This window comes from Vicugna pacos, chromosome 14, assembly GCF_048564905.1.
Source record: "Vicugna pacos chromosome 14, VicPac4, whole genome shotgun sequence".
NCBI classification, from domain to species: domain Eukaryota; kingdom Metazoa; phylum Chordata; class Mammalia; order Artiodactyla; family Camelidae; genus Vicugna; species Vicugna pacos.
The window spans coordinates 2,655,570-2,676,786 of NC_133000.1; the positions used below are offsets into that span (position 1 = coordinate 2,655,570).

Below are 21,217 nucleotides of genomic sequence, written 5' to 3' on the forward strand. Positions count from 1 at the left end.
TCTCTCCCAACCACCTGTAGGCCCTGAATTCCAGAGCAGTGTGTCAGAATAACACACTTCAGACCAGTTCCAGTCCTAAGCACATGTCACCACTCTTCACCAATCTCAAAGTCCACATTTATCTTCACCTTCCATCAAAGCAAGTTCTCTGTCCAAGAATATTTCAACTCCAACCCACGAAGTTTTAATTTTTGTAAATGCCCCCTTTTTTAAACAAAAGGAGCTCAGTTAACATATACAAAAAAATACTATGTCTCAGACACCTAGCTTTCTGAAGGTTAATAATGGTACAACTGCTCTATTAATTAAATCTCACGGTCCTTTCTAGAGCAGGAAACTGCGGCTCATAGGAGCTCAGGGAGCTGCCTGGATTTGGAGCTGGTACGTGCCCAAACCAGAGCTCAGACCCAGCTTCTGCCCGGTTCCCAAACTTGGGCTCTTTTCACCACACTTCACCACCTCAGAGAACTGAGGTAAGTTCTGGTGTCTCTGGCTTCTGCTCCTCCTTCTGCGTTACCTCCAGGAACAGCAGGGAAGAGGAGGGAAGACCGCAGGCTGGCAGAGAGGGAGCGCGGCTTTTGTGAACTGCTCGCCGCACGGCTTGTGGCTCTGCTGGTGCGCGGGTGCTGAGCCAGTCTCGGGGCCGGTCAGGTCTCCCTTTGGAAGTTACGCATCAAGTTCTACAGACAAATAGAAGTTTTCTTGCTAGTTAAGAGAAATGTAAGTAACTGCGGTGTGAACAAGCCCGTCTTCAGGGAAGTGGATTCCAAACAACTCAGGCAGACTTCAGTTCTTATTTTTCAAACAGAAAATGGCACAACCTCATTATTCTTCACATTAAGCTTCAAAAATACTACCGATTTGAACTATGAGACATATGAAGTGAAAACATACTCCCCAAAACAAAACGAAATAAAACCAGAAAACAGTTCTCTAGAAAGACTCCAAGTCACTGCTCACTAGCAGCCTCAGCAGGTCAGCTGGGCTCACGGAGGGTTATAACGGATGGAGATGTTCTGAGCAGAAGGGCTCGGAAATCAGACCAGAGTTACAATAACGAGTAAGCCTTTCAAAAGGCGACTGCTCCAGCCAAACAATAACTTTTCAGTTGTTCATAAAGTGTGCGAGAAATATGGGTCTCCCACTGGTCTTTCTACCACACACACACACACACATACACACACATCCCACATTCACCACACACACCACACCACACCACGCAACACCACACAGACACCACGCCACACACATACATACCACCACACGCACCGTACACAATCATATCACACACACATCACATCACATACACACACCACATACCACATACACACCCCCCACACACACAACACCACACACAATTATTATTACATCATCATCATTATCATTAGTATAAATTCTAAAAATTGAAGAGGCTGGAAATAAAATTTATCCCAGAAAAATAACCACCCACAGAATTCACGTTCAATGTAAAGGATCAACAAAATTTATTGACTGAATTAAACACAACATTTAAAATGGCAGTGCTGTATGTTCATTTTAAGATGTTTGAATGAAACAAGGAAAGTGCTATTAGTCCAAGCCTCTCACATTCATGAAAAGAGTGACTATCAAAAACATGCATGATGGTCCGTATGCACCCAATGGAAGTATCTCAACAAATATACAAAATACCCAAAATAAAATATTTACAGGTTTAAAAATATAAACATTGGTTCATTTATCCCATTAAACCATCGGAGTGGAGAAAGGAGAAAAGACCCTATTGCTATTTAGAACCCTTTTTTTTAAAACAAGTTTTAAAAACATAGAGTAGTTCTAGGGACAATTTGTGATGTTTGGGGGCGTTTAACATTCTATTACAAAAATAATATCTATCACCCTACTAACAGCTTCCCTCCTGTGCACAAAAATAACGCAGCCCACAGCCCGTCCTCAGGGACACGCCAACTTGCAGGAAAACTAGTTACAGAAACAGAGCTTCTCATCTGGGTTTTCCTTGTCTTTATTCCCAAACAACCTGCATTTCCCTGTATGACACTGAGATATTTCATATAAATAATCTGGGCAAAACCAGAAGTTAGCAACGAGCCGGGCAGGCAGCTGCAGCCCATGAAGAAAGGACAGGAACTCACTTTGTCTATAACATCTGAGCCATTTTCCCTGATATTCCTGATAAAAAAATACCACCATCAGATCCTCTAAGTTCAGTTAAACTTATCCTGGAAGCGATCAAAATGTTAGAGCTCCTCTGCCTTTACTCAGAAGTCAGTGTGTGTGGGGGGGTAAGCATTGAGATGTAGTTGTCCGAGAAGGCTCACAGCCTCCTCCGGCCTCCCGGTCCATTTCATCTCACGACACGACAGCGAGCATCTCCTCTGTGTCAACTCGAGGCCCCTGTGCAACATGACCAGGTATTCGTAGCATTTCCTGCTTTAGTTTACTAAACGACCCAGGAAGGTGTCTGAGACGTTTATTATGCCTCCAATAACCAGTGACCTCGGTTGTATTTTATTAAAAAATGTATTTCCTCACATAGTGCAGAAATTTACTCTACTCAATTACTGGATATTGACAAAAATTATCCCAGTTTACAATTTGGTGGAAGGACCACCTGTTACTGACTTCTTTCACTGCATCTCATCAAAAAAGCATTTTACCAAGTGTAGGCAGCCCATATATGAACAAAATAACCTCGTTAATTGTGCGATGCAATTGCAAAGTGATTTTCCTTAAATACAGAGAGTGGCATCCAAATAACAGAGTGGAAGGAAACTCTGCCAGATTCACTGCTGAAACTGCTTTGGTTGTTTCATTATTGACAAAGCAGTCATCAGATTATAACATCTGCATGCAGACCTGCTAGCGTGTAACTAACTCTAACCTAACTGGTGAACATGGCCCCAAATTTTGACTTGCCAGGTGAGAAAACAAACCCTGTAGCTCTGAGATCTACCTTTAAGACTTGTGTGTACAACAGCCAGCAAGTAATTTTTTCAAAAAGCCACGTTCACTTTTAACTAAAACGGTCGAAATTTTAGTGGTGTCCACAATCATACAAATCTGATTTGGCTCTCGCCGTTCAGAACCTTTATCAGTTTCTTCCCAAAAATAAGTCGCATAAAAGCTGACTCACACGGCTAAAAGAGATTTATAATTGAAGCATGAGCCAGAGAGCTAGATTTCTGGTTCATATTCTGTCCTCTGCTTATTAAATGAGTGACTTAGGACAAAAATTTTCCTTTTCCTCATTTTCTTCCTCTGTAGACTAGAGTGCTACCCACCTCGCCTGGTTCCCGTGAACAGGACTATAACAGAGAACACAGAGCATCATCCCGGCTTGAACACAAAGTTTATGCTCCGTTCTTTTAACTAAATATAAAATATTCAAATTCACAGCGACTGACTTAGAGGTGCTCAGTAAATATTAGTTGAAGGAATTAACGAATCAGAACACCTAAGCCAGGATTCAAGACCAGAGACAGGAGCTTCCCCTGCAGTGTGGAATTGTGTCAAGGGGAGGGGTCACGCTGCTCCCTACTATTCAAACAGACAACACAGGACACCCAGAACCAGCCTAGACTGGGCGTAAGGTGGGAAAACAAAACGTGCTCAGAATGACTGAAACCCCATCAGGGAAGGAGCATCGCCATGACAACGGAAGAGATTTCCATCCACACTGCTGAAGTCAATCCCACGAAGGCGAGGATTCCTCCAAAGAGAGGCAGATGTTTGTCTCCGAAGGGTAGGCAGGGGCAGCCTTCCCCCAGGGATGGGCGCGTCAGCCCTCGGCTGCGTGAGGCATGCGTTAGCTCTTTCCCTACTGAGAGTGAGCTGGTGATGAGATTAAGCAGTATTGGTATCAGCTCTGGTATTACTGTAAGTCACTCAAGAGTGTATATATATCCCTGTCCCAGAGACTGGGTGGATAGACAGACAGACGGACAGACGGATGGAATAGACTAGGAACAAAGGATGAAGTCCGTGTGCCCTGTTAGGGACATAGCGTCGCCTTGCCCACATGGCTGCTGAGAGCACTAAGTACCTGCAAAGCTCCTGGGAGAGGTTGGCAAGAGCAAGCACCCAGCACACGGTCAGCCTTGTTACAATGATTATTTTTAGAGGACTTCGCGTGACCTATTCGACACTACCCCTGTCCGATCTCACGCTACTCTGCTCCAGCCCACAAACTACGAGCAAAAAATACAAAATAAAAGGAGGTAAAGTAAAATAAAGGGGTTTGTAATGACTACAAAGAATCTCTGATTCCAGCGCAGTTACGTGGGGGCTCCTAACGGAACGGGGTTTTGTGAAGCCCTAGGTACAGTCTATGCCCCTGAATACGTGGTGCATTGAGTTAAAGCAAGTATCAGTCATAAAATGTGCCCAGTTCCAGTGCTGGGGCTTTGTGGCTGTTTTAATCTTTTGTTTTTCGGTTTGAAAAGGAGTTCCTTTCCATAATCATGAAACTCCCACTCTGAATCTCTCCTTTGAAACATCATCTGTAGGGAGATAACATTCCTTGTAAGTGGCTATTGTTGCAACAAACAGTCTCCTTTCAATGGTCATCACAGTGAGAAGGCTGTGAGAAGGCTCCAGGACAGCCATGAGTCATCAGAGGCTCTCTAGGGCAGGACAGGGTTGCAGGATCAATCCCTGCCCTGGGGGAGGGGCCGCACGCCCACACCACCCGACAACATTACAGCCGCCTCCTCTCAGAAAGGAAGTGCTGGCCTCGCGCTTCCCCGAACGAGACTCCGGCTGCCGTACTGGCCTCAGGGTCCCCACTGCTTTCTAAGTACTTGTGCACAGAGAACTGAAAACTCCTGAAGAAGAATAAATGAGACCTGTGCCGTGTGTTCCCTGTCTGCCTGCATCGGGGGAGGGAAATGGGATCGGGCGGTGGTATTTGGGTTTCTCTCCTTGTTTCATCCAGGTCCTTCTATTTTTTATCTTTTTCAGTGGAGGTGCTGGGGATGGAACCCAGGACCTCGTGCCTGCTAAGCCCATGCTCTACCCCTGAGCTCTACCTTCACCCTCATCCAGGTCCTTCTAATGGGCCGCCCTCAGTGGTGCTAAATACACACAATGGTGATGCTTTTTCCTTCTGTTTAAGGGTCTAAAATCCTTGGGTTAACTTCTTAACAATCATAAGGGGAGCTAAGTCTCTGTGACTGTCCAGGGACATGCTCAGTAGACGCCAAGCACAGGGGCCACGTCCACATAGTTCTAATTCAGGAGAGAAACCTACAGTGACTACAAGCGGGGACTGAGTTCCACGGTACGGATGTGAAAACAGACAAACACCAGGAGCAGCAGCCCCGGACTGCCACCTGAGGGCACCGCACAAACACGGCAGAGGCCAAGGGCAAGGACAGAAAGCTACCCTAACCAATCTCTTCGTACAAAGTTCACGGTAAAAAGTTGCCGGAAATTAGTCTGACCAAGACGTAAACAGCGAGAACTCAGAAAAGCTCAGCCAAAGACATCTTGGTATCTGAGACCGTCTCTTTACTTTGGTAACTTTCCTTTTGATGATTTACTTTTTGTGTAGGTGAAAGGTCATGTGAAGAATCATGTCAGTGCAAATCCCTGAACACTACTTCTGAGATTAATGAATAAACCCTTCGAACTCGGTAAGTCATCACTTTCCTACCACATCGCACACTTTGCATTTAAGTAGGCAGATAATCTGTGGGAAGCGGATCTAAAGGAAGCCCTTAGTGGTTCTCTATTCTGTTGTAGTTATTGGGAGAGATCATGAAAGTCTGTTTCCTCCTGTGACTATGCAGAAGGCCGTCAGCAGTTTCTCCTCGCTGGTGCTAGCGGAAATACAAAAGCATCAGTACTGAAGCAGAGTAACACCGTCCGGGGAGCGCAGGTATTGAAGTCAGGCTGTCTCTGTGCAAAGCCATTACGCTGACTGATGAACTCAGGGCCAACAACAACCGAGTGGACCTTTTCCCATATAATCTGGCCAGCTCTTTGACTACAGCGACTTAATCAACAAGTATCTCAGAATCATAGATAGGCCGTATCCAACGCTTTCCTTAAAAAAAATCAGCAAATATGGCCAAATTAGAGAACACATTAATTGGAATGTAAATCTATTAAAATTCTAGAAAAATCTCCATGAATGAGAGAAAGTAGCCCTTAGCACAAAAAGGCAACTACGTCCCTTGTCTGTGGTTGGAAAAGGTTAAGACACACCTTCCTGCACTGGTCCTGAGTTCCCATCAAGCAATTGAGGCCATTTAATTTATTGTCTGAATGCTTCATTTGACAGGTGCAGGTGTAATTCTTAGAGAGAGAGAGAGCGAAAAAACACAGAAAATATATGGCAAAAAGAATGAGAAGAAAGTATTTTAAACCTTGTGTAACTGGTTAAGTGACAGGCAAGGGGAAATTAAGGTAGACGTGGCTGACATTTTCTTTACTTATAAAAAGAAAACAGCACAGTGGTGTAAATGCAGAAATAAGTCTCAAACTGTGAAGGCAAGAATAGTTTGTTCCAGGGCTTACAAAATAGATAAATAGGTTGCCTTTCCTATGACAATATTCTCATCAGTCCTTCGGGTCCTCCTCCCTTCCCTGTGCAACTGAACAGATGAACTAATATAACTCTGTCATGGATTCATGCGGAGAAGAATGTAACCCTTGCAAGAAGATGAACCAGAAGAAAATAAAGATCTTTTGTTTTACAGCTAGAATAACATTTACGGTCTTCCCATTCACTACGGGGAAATGACCATATTTTGAGTCTACCTTGTACTATGGGTGTTGAATCCAATTTAAATCCCCTTCTCCAGACAGAACTGATTCCTAAAATATCTCCAAGTTCACAGTGAACGCCTTTGTCTGTTAGCTGTGCACAGCTGCGTGCGTGAGCACATGAAGTGTGTGGGCTGCTGGATGAATTCCTAGTGGTAGACTCCAAGTGCTGAAGGCTGTCTGCCTACAGGACCTCATCTATAGACCCAAGGCAATTAAATATCAAAGCACTACTTTGAAATAACATTAAAGATCTGACATGATGCAATAAAAGCCAGTCATCTGAATAATAAAGACATTCAGCAAATCTCTACCACCTCTTCTAATGGAATCACTGCAGATTTGAAATGGAAAACAACCTGCTTTGTGCTATGGCCTCAGATTTGTATTCCTTTGACGTCTGTTCGTTCCTTCCTTCAGATTGCTAAAGTAGGTTTTCACATACTTAACTTGCCTGGTTCTTTCCTTTGCAAAACAGAGAACAAATTTAAAAAGCATGTACAATCAGTTCACTACTTAGGGAATCTCTCCGGAAAATGAGAGTTATCCAGAAGTGTGTATGTCTTTTACGTGTGTGCAGCTGCACTGGAAAATGTCTCATCTTCCTGATACCATGAATTCTCTCCTAGTGGAAGCCCTGGTCTCTTGCTTAAATGCGCTTAAGTGCATTTCACAGAGGATACTATATAATCATTAGACCCTAACAGCATTCTAGGAACCAATTGAGTTGATCATTCAAACTATCATGGCATTTGGTAACCCTTTCTGAAATGAAAGCTTCATCTAAAATAACAGGAAACATACATGTAAGTAAACCACTTTTCAAAAATCATCTTGGCACAAGATACTTCTTATGCATAAGATTCCCAAGTGTCATGTTCTGAACATACATGTCTCAGTCCTAAATCTATAAAACGGAAGTCAAAGGACAGGCAAAACGACATTTTCTATGGTTTTTCTTTACGTGTTCCCCCACACTGAGAAATGATTGACTCCAAAAATTTTATAACCAAGATCTGAAAACCAGGGTCTGGGGTGAAAAGCAAACAGACTCCTACCTAAGACAAGGCAGAACCATTCCTTTGGGACATCAACACAATAGATTTTTTTTCCTGCACTGAAAGCCAGAGAACCCATCTAAAACAGAAACAGAATTGCTTCGGTTTATAGGACCTAAAAGAACATCAATGGTTTGGGACCGGTTTTCATGTCGAGCTATAAAACCAGATTTTAAACTCGAGGTTATGGACGGATTATAAAATGTTAACAGCTGGATAATCTGTAAAGTATGTATTATCTACACATGAAGAGGTTACAGCTTATAAATGCTGAAGCACTGTGTCTGTTGGCATCTAGTGAAATCTTCCCCTGATCCTGAATTCTGCACTGGGTGGGTGGGGTGGGGGTAGGGGTGGGGGACCCTGCTCTGCTGAGCATTTTATTTCTCCCCAAATGATCTAAATAAACCCAGCAAACCCAAACTCTCCTCCATCGTTGGTAGATAAATGCCTGTCTGCATACCTAGCAACCGAAAGTCGGCAGGTTTCCTGCCAATCAGCGATCCCTCCGCTCATCAGGTAAATACCTGTCTCTTTCAGTTCCGTAGGTGTTTTCCACACAGTGATACAGCAAAGGGTCTTTTTTTTTTTTCCTGGAAAGGAAAAGGAAGGAAGGGACGTGTCAGGAAGAAGAGGGCCCCTCTGGTTCTCCCGGCGGTCCCTCCAGGCCCGCTGGACCCTGGCACAGACAAATATCACGGCCTGATGCGCATTTAGGTTTGAAGTCCTGCTTTCTGCAAAGGCAAGTAAAGGTGACTTCCGAGTGTTCAGTGCATTAAAGAAAAAAAAAAAGAAAAAGATTTGTAAAAAAGGTAAAAAAGGAAAAAGCGTGCTTGAAAATAATTCTCGGGGATCTATTTTGAGGGGAGAAGCCCGAGTGAAGCTTCCCCTCTGCAGTGTGTCCCGCCCCTGCCGGCGGCACAAAGACCTCCTCGGTGCAGGCGCGGGAGCAGGGCCTATTGGAAAAGCCTTTCTTGAGCGGGAAGCGAAACTTGCCGAAGTAGTTTCCAGGGAAAGTTGTATTCCTTGACACGGGGCCCCTCCACCTTGGCCTCGGAGGCCTCACAACTTTTTGGCACCATCGTGGCACGACGCCGCGGCCCGGAGGGTGGTCCCGGCCAAGCCCCGGCTGCTGACCCTGCGGACCAGCACTTTGGACACCGGGATTTTTGTTCTGGGCATCTCGCTCCTGGCTGGCTGCTGGTGCACGGCCGGATGGCTGGATGGCAGGGTCGCGAGGTGCTTGATGCTGACAGGGATCTTGGAGTCCTTCAGCAAGCTGCCCGGCGTCCGCAGCGGGCACGTGATGGTGCCCGGGGACACGGGTTTCAGCCGGGACAAGCTGGACGCCTCCTCGCTGGCGGCGGGAAGGGCTGCGGGGCTTCCCTCGGGCTCCACGTGGAGATCGTAGAGCGCGTCGCCGCTGTCGCTGTCCCGGGGGAGGCCCGCCTTCCTCGCGCCGCCCGAGCTGTCCTCCTCGGGCCCAGGGGTGCTGGAGTCCCAGTGGCCCTCGTCACCGTTGGGGGCGCCTTCCGGAGGCTCCTTCTCCGGGTGCTGGGGCTCCTCCTTGGCGGGGAGCTCCGCGGGGATGCGGTTGAGCCTCCGGCGCTTGACCGAGGACGCGTCCTGGGCACCCTCCGCACACCTGGCGTCTCTGGGGGTCTCGGGTGCCACCGGGGTTTCTGGCGCTGCGGCCGCTGTGGCCGCCCCCTCCTGGGGCCCTGATCCCTGGTCCTCGGTCTGGGAGAGCATGTCCCAGAATTCCTGCAGGTAGGAGTCGTCCGCCTCGGCCGGGCTCGCCATCTCCTCCCCGCCTCCTTGGTAGGCCACCACGCCCGGGGTCTTTTTGGAGGGGGCTGGCTGACCTGGCCCGGGGGCATGCTTGGCACAGCTGGGACCTGCCTCGTCCTCGGGGTCTGCGATAATATCTCCGCAGCCTGTAAGAGAGTCAAAGCTTTTCAATGAAGTCACGTCAGAAAACATCAGACAAATACGATCGGCCGATGGGTCTGAGGGTGGATCGACCGAGGAAGGGTCAGGGGCGGCGGGCGCGCGGCCGCCTTCGGAGTCGGCCCGGGGCGCAGTCTCGGCCGGCGCGTCCCCGGGCCCGGAGACGTTCTCGGCCGGCCGGCCCTCACCGGCGCGCGGCTCGGGGGGCGCGCGGGGCTGCTCGGCGCGCCCCGGCCCCGCGGCGCCCTCTCCCGGGGCGCCGGCCGGCGTCGGCTCCCCCGCCGCGGGCTCACCTGCTGGCTCCGGCCGGGCGTCCGCGCCGGGGCCGTGCGGCTGGCGCGCGGCCGCGGGCGCCTCCTCCTTGACGCACTCCAGGCTGGCGGTGAGCGAGCCCGGCCGCGCCAGGCCGCCCGGGGCCCCCGCGCGCCCCGCGGGCGCCGCGTCCTTGGGCCGCCGGTCCTTCCTGCGCCAGCGCACGCCGCCGAAGAGCCCCCGCAGCCCCCGCTTTTGTCTGCCGCCGGCCTGGCCCGCGTCGGCCTGCTCCGCCTTGCCGCTCTCGGGTCTCCCGTTCTTCCGCAGGAGCGAGAAGAAGCTGTGCGACTTGGCCACCGAGCCGCCGGCCGCGGGGCCCGCGCCGCCCGGGGCCGCCCGGGGGGCCGCGGGGCCCGGCCGCGCCCCGTCCCCGCCGCCGCCGCCGCCGCCGCCGCCGCCGCCCGCGCGCGGCTCCTCGCGGCGGCCGCCCTCCAGCACCAGCGCCTCGGCCAGCCCGTCGTGCGTCCGGCTCCTCACCAGCCCCGCCGGCCCCGCGCCCTTCCCGTCCCCTTTGTTTTTGACCCCGAAGATGCTGGGCATGGTGCCACCCGGCTTCCTCTTCTTGAACAGTTTGAAAGCCGCTTTATTAATCTTCCCCGACGGCGGCTCGGCGGCCGGCGTTTCGGCGGCGCAATCACAATGCAAGTCCATGTCTGCCGCGAGGGTCCCGGCCGCGGCCCGCGCCTTCCTCCTGCAGCCCCCCGCGGCCGCGCGCCCGCCGCTGACAGCCGCGCCGCGCCCGCCCGTCTCCATGGAAACGGCGGCGGAGCCTGTCGTCAGCGCGGCCCGCGGCCCCGGCCCCCGCGCTCCGAGTCGGCCCGAGCCGCGCCGCCGCCGCCGCCGCTGCAGGATGAACGCGCAGAAAAGACCATCTCGCCTCCCGCCGGGGCTTACATAACGCGCTAACCCACTTCGCGGCCGGCCCGGCTTTGTGCTGCGGCGTTTTCTGCGGCGCGAGCGGGCGGCAGAGCCGAGCCGATGGCAGCGGCTAGAGTCGGAACGTTAGGATGCACATTCCAGCCAGTCTCACCACCTTCGGATTCCGCCTCCTGACTTGCCCTGGCCGGAAGCCCCGTGGTGCAGCACAAAATGCCCCCCAAAGGACAAAAACATTCCACCCCCCACAAAACGCTTGTTTCTCTTATCACCCATCCTGGACATCGTGAATCTTCGTGCCTTTCCCACGCCCTTCGTGTCCGGCTTTACCGTTCGGGTACCAAGCCCAGCCGGCGCGGAGGATGTCTGTTTACAGCTGTCTTGTCCAGTGCTGAGCACGGTCTCCAGGTCGATGCTGAATTCGTATTACACTGGTTTTCATTCTCGCTGCAAAAGCGTCGGCCATCAGTCAGACAGACACCAGCCAGCAGCTCTCTGCAATGAAAGTGCAAGTTCCGTGGGGTGGAAGTTGACTGCTCCTCTGCGACAACGTTGGCTTTTATCCCAGGCTCCAGCTACTGGGGCTGAGGTCACAGAAGCCACCACCCAGACTGCATTTCGTAGCAGGGGACGGAGCTGAGGATGGAGGACCCAGTTTGAGACATTCAGGTCCACTCCACAGGTGATCCTTGGACTCCAGGGCTACCCTCTCCTTTTCCATTCAGCAGGACCTCTGCTGCTGCCACCCCTGCTCACATCTCCCAGGGCTGTCCTGCAGCCCCCTCCCCTATGGGGCAAGGAAAAATCTGGCAGGGCCCCTGAATGCCCAGAAGTCTCTGCAGCTACTTGGTCTGGGGAAAAGGAAAACCTTGTCCCAGGGAACAGCCCAATCTGGGGATCTTTTCTGTGTTGACTTTGAAGGTGACTGCTAATACGGTAACCTTGACACCTATTTCATGATCCTGGCTGAGGGCTTATTAGCAAAAAAAGAAGAAATTTGGAGAAGCATGTGATTACATGTGATTTATATAATATTATTTAGTAATATTATGTAATAAATATGTAATAATAGTATTTATTACACAGCATCTATTGTTATTCATTAAATATTTAATAATGTGTGATATTGACATATATACAAATGACAAATAGACACAACTTGTGGCTTCTGCTGGAGACTTGTGCACGCTTGTCTTTTCTGCACAAGTGAGTGTCATTGGAGGAGGATAATCAAAACAAGAGAACTAGAGCAACGTAGGAAGAATCATTTGTGAGCCCACCGTCGTCATCATCATCCTCATCACCATCATCAGCAGCATCATCTTCATCACCATCATCACCACCAGCATCAGCATCAGCATCAGCATCCAACCAGCTTGACCCCTGCCTTTGTCCTAGGATTCTTGACTGGAATTTTCTATCTTAAGGGAACCACCCAGAACATAACATGGAGAAGGCTGCCCTCCAAGCAGAGCTGCCCAGGCCACACTATTTCCATTAAGGAGATGGCAGGCTCTACCCTAAATTCGTCTCAGGTCTTTAAAGGGATAATGTTTAATCAATGAAGTTTGGAAATGATACTTGACTTGGGACCAGTACCTCCCAACCTCAGACTGCCCTGGACCCCAGTCTGTTCGGAAATGCCAGCTCCCCACGCTTGTCTATCTGCACTCCCACCCCTGTGATTATCCTCCGGGGCGGGCTTCAGATGTCCTGAGATGCAAGTGGAGACCCTCAGCTGTGCTCCAACCCAAGGTCCTTGTATGGGGACCATCAGGAAGAGCCCCAGCTAGTCAGCCTGACCCTCACCCCAGAGTCCACTCCATTCACATGTCCCAGGGCTGTCCCTGCCCTCCGAGGGATGCCGTGGGCCTCATGCTAGCAGAGACCACAAGGTGAAGTCCACAGTTGCCAAGAGAGTCATGAGTGGGTGCCCGGCCAGGGGTCCACGCTGCCAGTCCACTCCTGTGCCCGCCTTCCTGGGGAGGACAAGACTCTGGGCCAGGGCTGGAGGGACGGTGACTAGAGGGGCTGCAGCACAGGAAGTCCTGAGCTAGACTGAAGTTACTCTGTTTTCTTTTTCATATTTTGATTCCTGATTTCCCCAAACTTCAGCTTTCACTGTAGCTTAATAGTTGCTCTGGGCATAGGCTTACTCAGAGGAGAAACTCCTTTCTAAGCGGTGACCTGCAGGTGTGAAAAGCCCAGCCTGACTGGTAAGTTTCCCCATTACCTTGGTGCATCCCTGGGGCTGCAGAGGGAAACGAGCTTGTCCCACAGAGAGCCCCTTGCAGGCTCTGCAGTGACCGGGAAGCTCAGTGCGTGAGGTGGTCTGGGCTCAGCAGGTCCTCATCACCTCGGCCTGGCCCCCGTGGGCTTGGACTTGGATCCTGGGGCCAGGGGGTGTGCCACGGAAGGCCAGATACAGGCCAAATGAGTGCTTCTCCATAATGCCCAAGGGCCCCGGTGCAGGGGCCATGTGGCAGCTGGCAGCCCTGCATTTGGATGTCAGTGTGCCTCTCCAGTGGCCTCTGGTGACGGCCACCATCATTGGTGTCCCTTGGCTTCCAGACTCGTCATCCTAAACTCTGCTTTCATCTTCATACAATATTGTTTGTGCCTCTTCCCTTCTTATAAGGACACCAGTCACAGTGGGTTCAGGGCCCACCCTCCTCCTTGACCTCATCTTAACTTAAATCTTAGCCACATCTCCAAAGACCCTGTTTCCAAACAAGGTCACTTTCACAGGTACCAGGGGTTAGGACGTCAACATATCTTTGGGGGGGGGGCACAGTTCAACCCACAACAAGCATTATTATCACCGGTGGTGACAGCACCCACCTCCCCTCTGTTCTTCAGTGCAGACTCGGTGCCCTTGGCACAGACATTCATGTGAGTGGGTTCAGACAGGGCATGGACTGCTCTAGCAAGGGAGGTGGGGCTTGGCAGATTTCAAAGTCACGGAGATGCCAGCAGTGAGGGGCAGTACCACTGCCAGCCAGAGTAAACAAGAGAGAAAATGCTGTTGGCCACAGAGACAGGGTCTTGGCATCCATTTGTGAGACCCGGGGTCTCAGGATTGTCCAGGAGGAACTTAACCCAATAATTGCCTTTTCTCCTGGTCTGCTGTCTGGCTGGGGTTACTTTTAGAGAATATTCTATCTCAGATGACAGAGTGTGATGGAGGGGGTCTCTTCAAGCTGCGGCACCAAGGTGGCAGCAGGGAAGCCAAAAGCAGGCAGAATGAGGCCAGATAGCAGAGGTGTGCGGAGACACGCCAGCCTTGGGCACGGATGCACACACCTAGGGAAGGCCAGACTCGGCAGTGGGAAGCAGCGATCCCAGCAGGGATGCTCACCAGAACCAGAGTCCAGGCATTCTGGGTGTCACGGGCCCACAGGTGTCAGTGAGGCAGCCAGGCACAGGAACTCGAGAGGGCGAGTCTGGAGGGGCTGCAGGAAAGGACCAGAAGCCCAAGCACTGGCCCCCGTGTGCGTTTGCTCGACTTACAGGCACTCTGCCCTGCATCTGCATCTTGAAGCAGCATCACACACAGGGTTGGTCCGGCCCTCCCAGCAGACAGACCACGTGCAGAACCATGTGTCTAGCTCAGGCAGGCTGGTCCCCCCTTCCACTCTGCCTCTGTTTCCCCTCATCACACCCGTGCCTGACTCCTGTGCAGTCGCTGCCCACCTTCTCAGCCCCGCCTCCATCACCCACCCCACTCTATTCAGACCACTTAGCCTTCTCCTTTGAAGAGACTATTTTTTGTTCAAAACAAATACATTTAGTAAATGAGACAAGGAAAGTAAGTACAGGACTGTGGTTATCGCCACCTCCGGTGTCTTAGGAAGGGCCTTGGGTTGGCCTTAGCTGCATCCACGTGCATTTCTTTGCATCTGGTGGGCGCTGGGGGTGGGCACAAATCAAGCAGGATGCCAGCCCGGATGGCGACCAGGAGGCTCCTCAGTGTGAACCTCTCCACCTGGTCAGATTGGCAGTCCCTCCTTCTGTCCCAGGTGCTGGGCCCGTGTGATGGGGCCTTGGCCGCTTACATGGTCGATTTTTCTCCTTTGGGAGAAAAAACAAAACCAGCCCTCTGTTTTCCTCCATGATGGGTTGGTCCCCAAAGAGCGGGCTTACTTCTGCCCCAGATGCCGACCACCTCCTGGGCTTCCTTCTTGGTCTTTGGACTCAGCCCCTGATCCGGCTTCACACAGTCTCCATTCATGTGTCCTTTGCCATCTACCACAACAAGGGGACGTTTTTTCAAAAGCCAGAAATCTCAGCAGATGAATTCATTCTGGGATGTTTCCTGGACATGCACCAGTGAGCTCATTAGCAGAAGCTAATAGCAGGAGGCTTCCCCCCCCCCATTCTCTTTTTCTTTCCTTTTTTTGTTTTGTTTTGTTTTGTTTGTTTCTTTTCAGCAAAGAGCAGGCTCATGTGATCTCGTCCCGGTGGCTCTCATTCCTGTATGTTCAGGGCGCAGGGACTAAAATCACCCTCAGGAAGGGAGGGCTGTGCTTTCGAAACACGCACACTTCTTAGGAGTGTCTGCTTTTATTCAGCGGAGGACTGAAGCTCACATGGGAGATTTCTAGGTCAGCTTCACTCGGCTCTAAGAAAAGAAAAGTCTAGCCAAAAAGAACAGCAAAACTGTGGCCTGGGCTTTCTGGAGTGTCTGATGAGCCAATTATTACAGCTCAGATTAGGAAGGGATTAACCCCCGAGGTTGGACAGATGGAGAACGCTATTAAAGTACCCCATGGGGGGCTTCAGAGTGGGTAGCAAAGTGACCACCTGTCCCTGTTTCTTGGCTCAGTCTGTCCTTGTTCAGGGCCCCGGGACCCCGTCCTTGACGCTTGTATGGGGAGACAGTGAATTGCCCCCGGCTCGCCAGGGACCCCTGCCCTCCTGTTTCTCTCTGTCTGTGTCTTGTGCCCTGCCCTGGAATGACCTGGTAAGAAGCGTTCAGCTGACTTGCAAGTGACTTTGGGGTTGTTATCTCTCGGGGCCCTGGGGAACAGTCTGGGACATTTTATCAGATCACAGCACACAGGAAGGCTTCAGTTCCAGGCCTCCTTTTCTTTGTGAACTCTTGAATAGACAACTCCTTTCTTGATCCCTGAATGCAGGGGCTGCATCGGCTGTTTCTCTGTCTCAGACGCTGGAGAGGAGTGAAGTGAGATCTGTTCTGGGTCTTTTCGCCTTTTGCCCCTGCGTTTGGGGCAGTGGGGACAATCTGGGCACGTGACTGGGCAAGGAACCTGAGAGGGGAGGGCCTCGTGCTGCAGCCTTCAATTCATAGGCAGAAAGGTATTGGAAGCAGCCCGTTCAATAATTACTAGGCCATTTGGCTCTTCTGCTTCAAGGCCGCTGTCTTGCAGAAATGGTGATGCTGACCTCATGAGAATGGGTCTGGGAACATTAGTGGTTGATGAGAAAACATTATGGCAGATGAAATACGTTGGGTGATCTCGAAACTGTAATGATTCAGCCGGGTGAGGACGTCTGGCTTATCTGTCAAGCTCAAGTCTAGGCGTAAGAGCAGGATACCAAGCACACCCGCAGCTCCTCCCCCGAGGACGCGGCCCCAGCGCGACGGGACAGGGCCTCACCGCAGCGCTGCGCAAGCAGCCGTCCCGCGACCCGGAGGCCCCAGGGAAGGGGCCTCACCCCGCCCAGAGGCAGTCCGCTCCTTGCCTGGACAGCGCTGTTCGTCGTTCTCTCATAACACTGGGTTGCTCTGTGCCTTCACGGCTTGTCTCCCTTGGTCCCAGCTCTACCCCAGCTTTGTGCAGGGAGTGTTGTCTGAAGTGATTCTCATGCACTCAATTACTTAACCCCGCAGTCTAGGGGGGAGGGTGTGGCTCTGCGGTAGCGCACGTGCTTACCGAGCACGAGGCCCTGGGTTCCATCCCCGGCGCCTCCATCTGGAAAAAGAAAACCCCCCACAGCCATCACATGAGGTCGGCCCTCCTTCTGTTACAGAAGAAGAAACGGGACAAAGGAGGTAAGTGACCGCCCCCAGTAAGCGGGGCAAAGCAGCAGGCGCCGCAGACCCCAATCCCGGCCACTGTTCGCGATATTTATTGCTGAATAACATTCCTCTTCAAAATTTAGTGGCTTAAAACAATGACCATTTTCTTTGCTCAGAATTCTGTGGGTCTGATATTTCAGCAGGGCTCAGCTAGGTGGACCTTCTGCCACATTTGGTACCCCCCGAGGTCACTCTGGGACTGCACTGTGATGGCAGCTAGGACATGCAGGTGGCTTCACACATCTGGAACCCGGCAGGGACAGCTGGACGGGTCCACGCAGCTCTTGCCAAGAGACTAGCTCGTGCCTCTTTTCATGACAACTGGACCCCAAAGCCAGCATTTCAGTCTGCAAAGGCGAAGTCTGCATCCCTGCTAAAGCCCGGAAGTGATCCGACACCACATCCACCAAATTCTACTGGCCAACACAGGTCTCAGGGCAGCCTCGCTCCAAGAGCAGGATAACGAAACTCCACCTCTTTACTGAAGAAGGGCAAGACCGTAACACAAAAGAGCACCGGAGATGAGCGAGGTCGTGGCCCTCGGGGAAGCACCATCCACCAAACCACAGCACCACGCCGCCTCTACAGATGGTGCGTCCACGCACCCTTCCAGGTGACCCCTCTCCAGGTCATCAAAACTACACTCCCCAAGTATCTGTGAGTCTTCTGTTCTTTTAGGATTAGCCTTGTGCCTTCAACTCTACCTTATGAGATGTGGCGCCACGCTGTCCTTCTCTGATGTGCCCAGAGCTGAATGTCACGGTCCAGAGTGTGTCTCAGCAGGTGCAAAGCAGAAGGACCATCGTCCCCTGCCTTCCGGCTCTGGATGCTAGATCAGATGGGACTTGCTGTCTGCCACACAGCATCACATAGAAATTCTGCCGCCTGAAATCCCATGCCCCCCAGCTCTGTCCTGGTGCAATTGTTCTGAGGGACCCAAGCTCAGTTCCACTGTATGAAATCCAGCCTGGCACTCTGACTGACTGAGCCTGTCTGGATCCTGATTTGGTCTTCCACCGTGTTCACACCCCCTCCCAGCTTAGCATCAAACCCACATTTGACTCACAACTCAGTTTCTCTGTTTACATCTTCTGCCACCTGTTCAGAGGCAAGAACAAAGCCCTGGGGGAAGACCACGAAGAGCCTCTCTCCACATGAAAATTCAGCCGCTGAGCTGCAACTCTGCAGACTGGATGGGACAGTGGCTCACTGGTTATGGCACCAACTTGTATTTGCATCCATCCCCCACCTCTTGGCATTTGGCATAGGAACCACTGCCAGCCCTTTGCCCAGGTTCCAGAAACTCCCTGCTCCATGCCCTCCCCTGGTGTGCCACCACCAAGATTCTGGCAGCACAAGAAGTTAGATCGGCCTGAATTTCTCACGGAGCCACCCAAGACGCCTGGTGAGTGCAAATTCCCCTCCCCTATCACGCCTTTAGCACACCCCATCCGCCCACTGCCCGTCTGAACACCCCCTCCCTGTCCACCTGTCTGCAGCCCGCCAGCACCTCTCCTGGGCTCCAGAGTCCCTCAGAGAGGACCTCAGGGGTGCACTCACTGAATTAATCACAGCGCCACCTAGAGCCTGATCCTCCCACGAATCTGGGTCAGGAGGCATAGAGTTAAGATGGCTGGTCCTGGCTGCTCCTTTCCTGAAGCGTGGGCTCCTGCTCCCCTCAGTCTTAACTGCACAGCAACGTGGATGGGCCTGGAGACGGTCATTCTAAGCGAAATAAGCCAGAAAGAGAAAGAAAAATACTATATGATATCACTCATTTGTGGAATCTAAAAAAAAAAAAAAACGCAAATGAACTTATTTACAAAACAGAAATAGAAAACACACTTACGGTTACCGGGGGGAAAAGGGGTGGGAAGGGATAAATTGGGAGTTCAAGATTTGCGGATACTAATTACTATATATAGAATAGTTCACGGCAGCATTATATACAATAGACAAGACATGGAAGCAACTTAAATGTCCATCAACAGATGACTGGATGAAGAAGTTGTGGTATATATATACAGTGGAATACTACTCAGCCACAAAAAAGAATGAAATAATGTCATTTGCAGCAACATGGATGGACCTAGAGATTATCCTTAAGTGAAATAAGTCAGACAGAGAAAGACAAATATCACACGCTATTACTTACATGTGGAATCTTAAAAAATGATACAAACGAACTTATTTGCAAAACAGAAAGAGAGTCATGGACATAGAAAACAAACTTATGGTTACTGGGGGGAATGTGGGGGGGATATATTAGGAATTTGGGACTACCAGATACAAACAACTATAAATAAAATAGGTAAACAACAAAGTCCTACTGTAGAGCACAGGGAATTCTATTCAATAGCTTGTAATAACCTATAATGAAAAAGAATATACATATATGTGTATATGCGTAACTGAATCACTATGCCGTATGCCAGAAGCTAACACAACACTGTAAATCAATTATACTTCAATAAGCACACACACACACCTGTACCATTTGACCCAGTGCTTTCAGAGTCCAAGGAAATAATCCAAACACAAAGTTGTGCAAAGTCTCATTTAAATGATACCTCCACTTAATGGAACACTAGGCAACAATCAAAAGGCCATTGTGGACACAAACCTGATATCAGTTTAGGGACCCAAGTAGCCCTCTCTTGCCATCTCAGATATGGGATTAAGGTGCCCTGAGGCTCCATCCCACACTTTCTGAAAACACGATGCTTTCTCACCAGTGGCGTAGATGGCCGAGACCTTCCATCCTCCCAAGTGCTTCTTTCTGTCTATGCCTCTGTCCAGAGCTGCCTAAATTCAGCTTCCACTGCCCCCAGGCATTTCATGGTCTGGGTGACTTTACTATCATTGTGGGGATGTGCAAACGGCTCGGATGACACATCTGGGTACCACCCGAATCTCAACTCCCTGGGGCAGTGACAGACTAGTCCCCCTGCTTCTCCAGAGCTTCCCCTCCCTCAAAAAGGGCCAGTTTTCCCCTAAAAGGAATTCTTGGATCAGTTGCTAATAATATACATTTCCTTCTCACGTTATTATATGAGGAATTTCTTGTGACATGGGAAAAAGCTTATGATAACATGAGCTAAGCAGGAAAAAAGCAAGATACAATCTCAAAATGATACCCAGAATAGTCTCAGCTATGCAAATGGACAGGCAGCAAGGAGGGAGTTCAACCAGGAGCAGTGGTCATCTCCGGCCAGGGACCCTGGGTGATCTGTGCTCTCCTACAGGTACGCTGCTACAGCTCCCAAGTCCTCAGAGCTGCTAAAAATGGAGAATTTAAAATATTTGGGAAAATTTAAAAGTCTAGAAGTCAGGAAAAGCCCGTGTGGGGCAGGAAAATGCAGGTCTCCTTTCCACCCCGGGTGCAGACCGACTCCAGAGTGATGCTCCCGCCCTCCTGGATTTGCGCTGATAACCACCAACCTTCCTGTGAAAGCTGGATGGTTCCAACGTTTCCAAAGGCAGATCTAGTTATCTGACTTCTCCTCATCCTCTTGCCAGGCTGCTTCCTTGCTACCCAACGCCTCTTGGATGCGGTTCCCGCCCTGCCGGTGGACCCAGGAGCCTGTCGCCCCGAAGGTGCACCTGCAGGTTGCAAGGCGTGCGGCGCATCCTCGCTCCCTGCGCACTTGCGCCTCCAGATGCAGTTCTCATGCCCACGGGTCCCCTTCCTTCCTCCGCCCGAGAGAGTCCACCGGGGTAGCTCTGGTCTTACTACCTCTGCTAGACACGCAGCTTCCGATGCACCCGCAGCCATCCCATCGCCGGGATGCAGACCCGGCCTGGTGCGGCTGGCTGGCCTGTTCCCAGAGGAAACACGAGGATCCACCAGGACAGGGAAGGGCAGCTAATATTTCAGTCTGAAGCGGTCTCCCTGAGTGTCCACGGAAAGGCCATGGGCGCGCACACGCACCTTGCGGCCTCGGATGTCTGGGAGCAGCTGCTCACAGCCCCTCTGAGGACAGAGCTCGGAGGTGGCAGTGCTGGAATGCACCTCTCCTCCCTCCCTCCCTCCAACAGGAAGCACGAGAGAAAACCCTCCTCCTCCTCCACGACGTGCACGGAACTTCTCGCAGGCGGTGTGTGCAGACACCGTACTTCCGTTTCTTTCGGTCATTACGAGGTGCTGGTTCTGCCCCCATGAAGACGATCTGTTCTCTCCCTCGAGCTGAACCAGACTGCCCTGTTGGGA

The 21,217-nt window shown here is 51.2% G+C and overlaps 1 protein-coding gene and 1 long non-coding RNA gene across 2 annotated transcripts; both read right to left on the reverse strand.

Moving 5' to 3' along the window:
* Window positions 1-1,467: 1,467 nt before the first annotated feature.
* Window positions 1,468-8,488, reverse strand: LOC140701063 (uncharacterized). The gene is made up of 2 exons (XR_012079828.1): window positions 8,354-8,488; window positions 1,468-6,046 (listed from the first exon to the last, which is right to left on the reverse strand). It is a non-coding gene; the product is annotated as an uncharacterized lncRNA (long non-coding RNA).
* Window positions 8,489-8,493: 5 nt separating this feature from the next.
* On the reverse strand, window positions 8,494-10,754 carry AMER2 (APC membrane recruitment protein 2). Its single transcript, XM_072976024.1, has one exon. It carries the CDS (start codon window positions 10,737-10,739, stop codon window positions 8,889-8,891), a length of 1,851 nt encoding a protein of 616 aa, XP_072832125.1. The 5' UTR covers window positions 10,740-10,754; the 3' UTR covers window positions 8,494-8,888.
* Window positions 10,755-21,217: the final 10,463 nt, after the last annotated feature.

Excerpts from the sequence above, each read along its gene's own strand:
- AMER2 (XM_072976024.1), bottom strand. The coding sequence starts at position 10,739 with ATGGACTTGCATTGTGATTGCGCCGCCGAAACGCCGGCCGCCGAGCCG.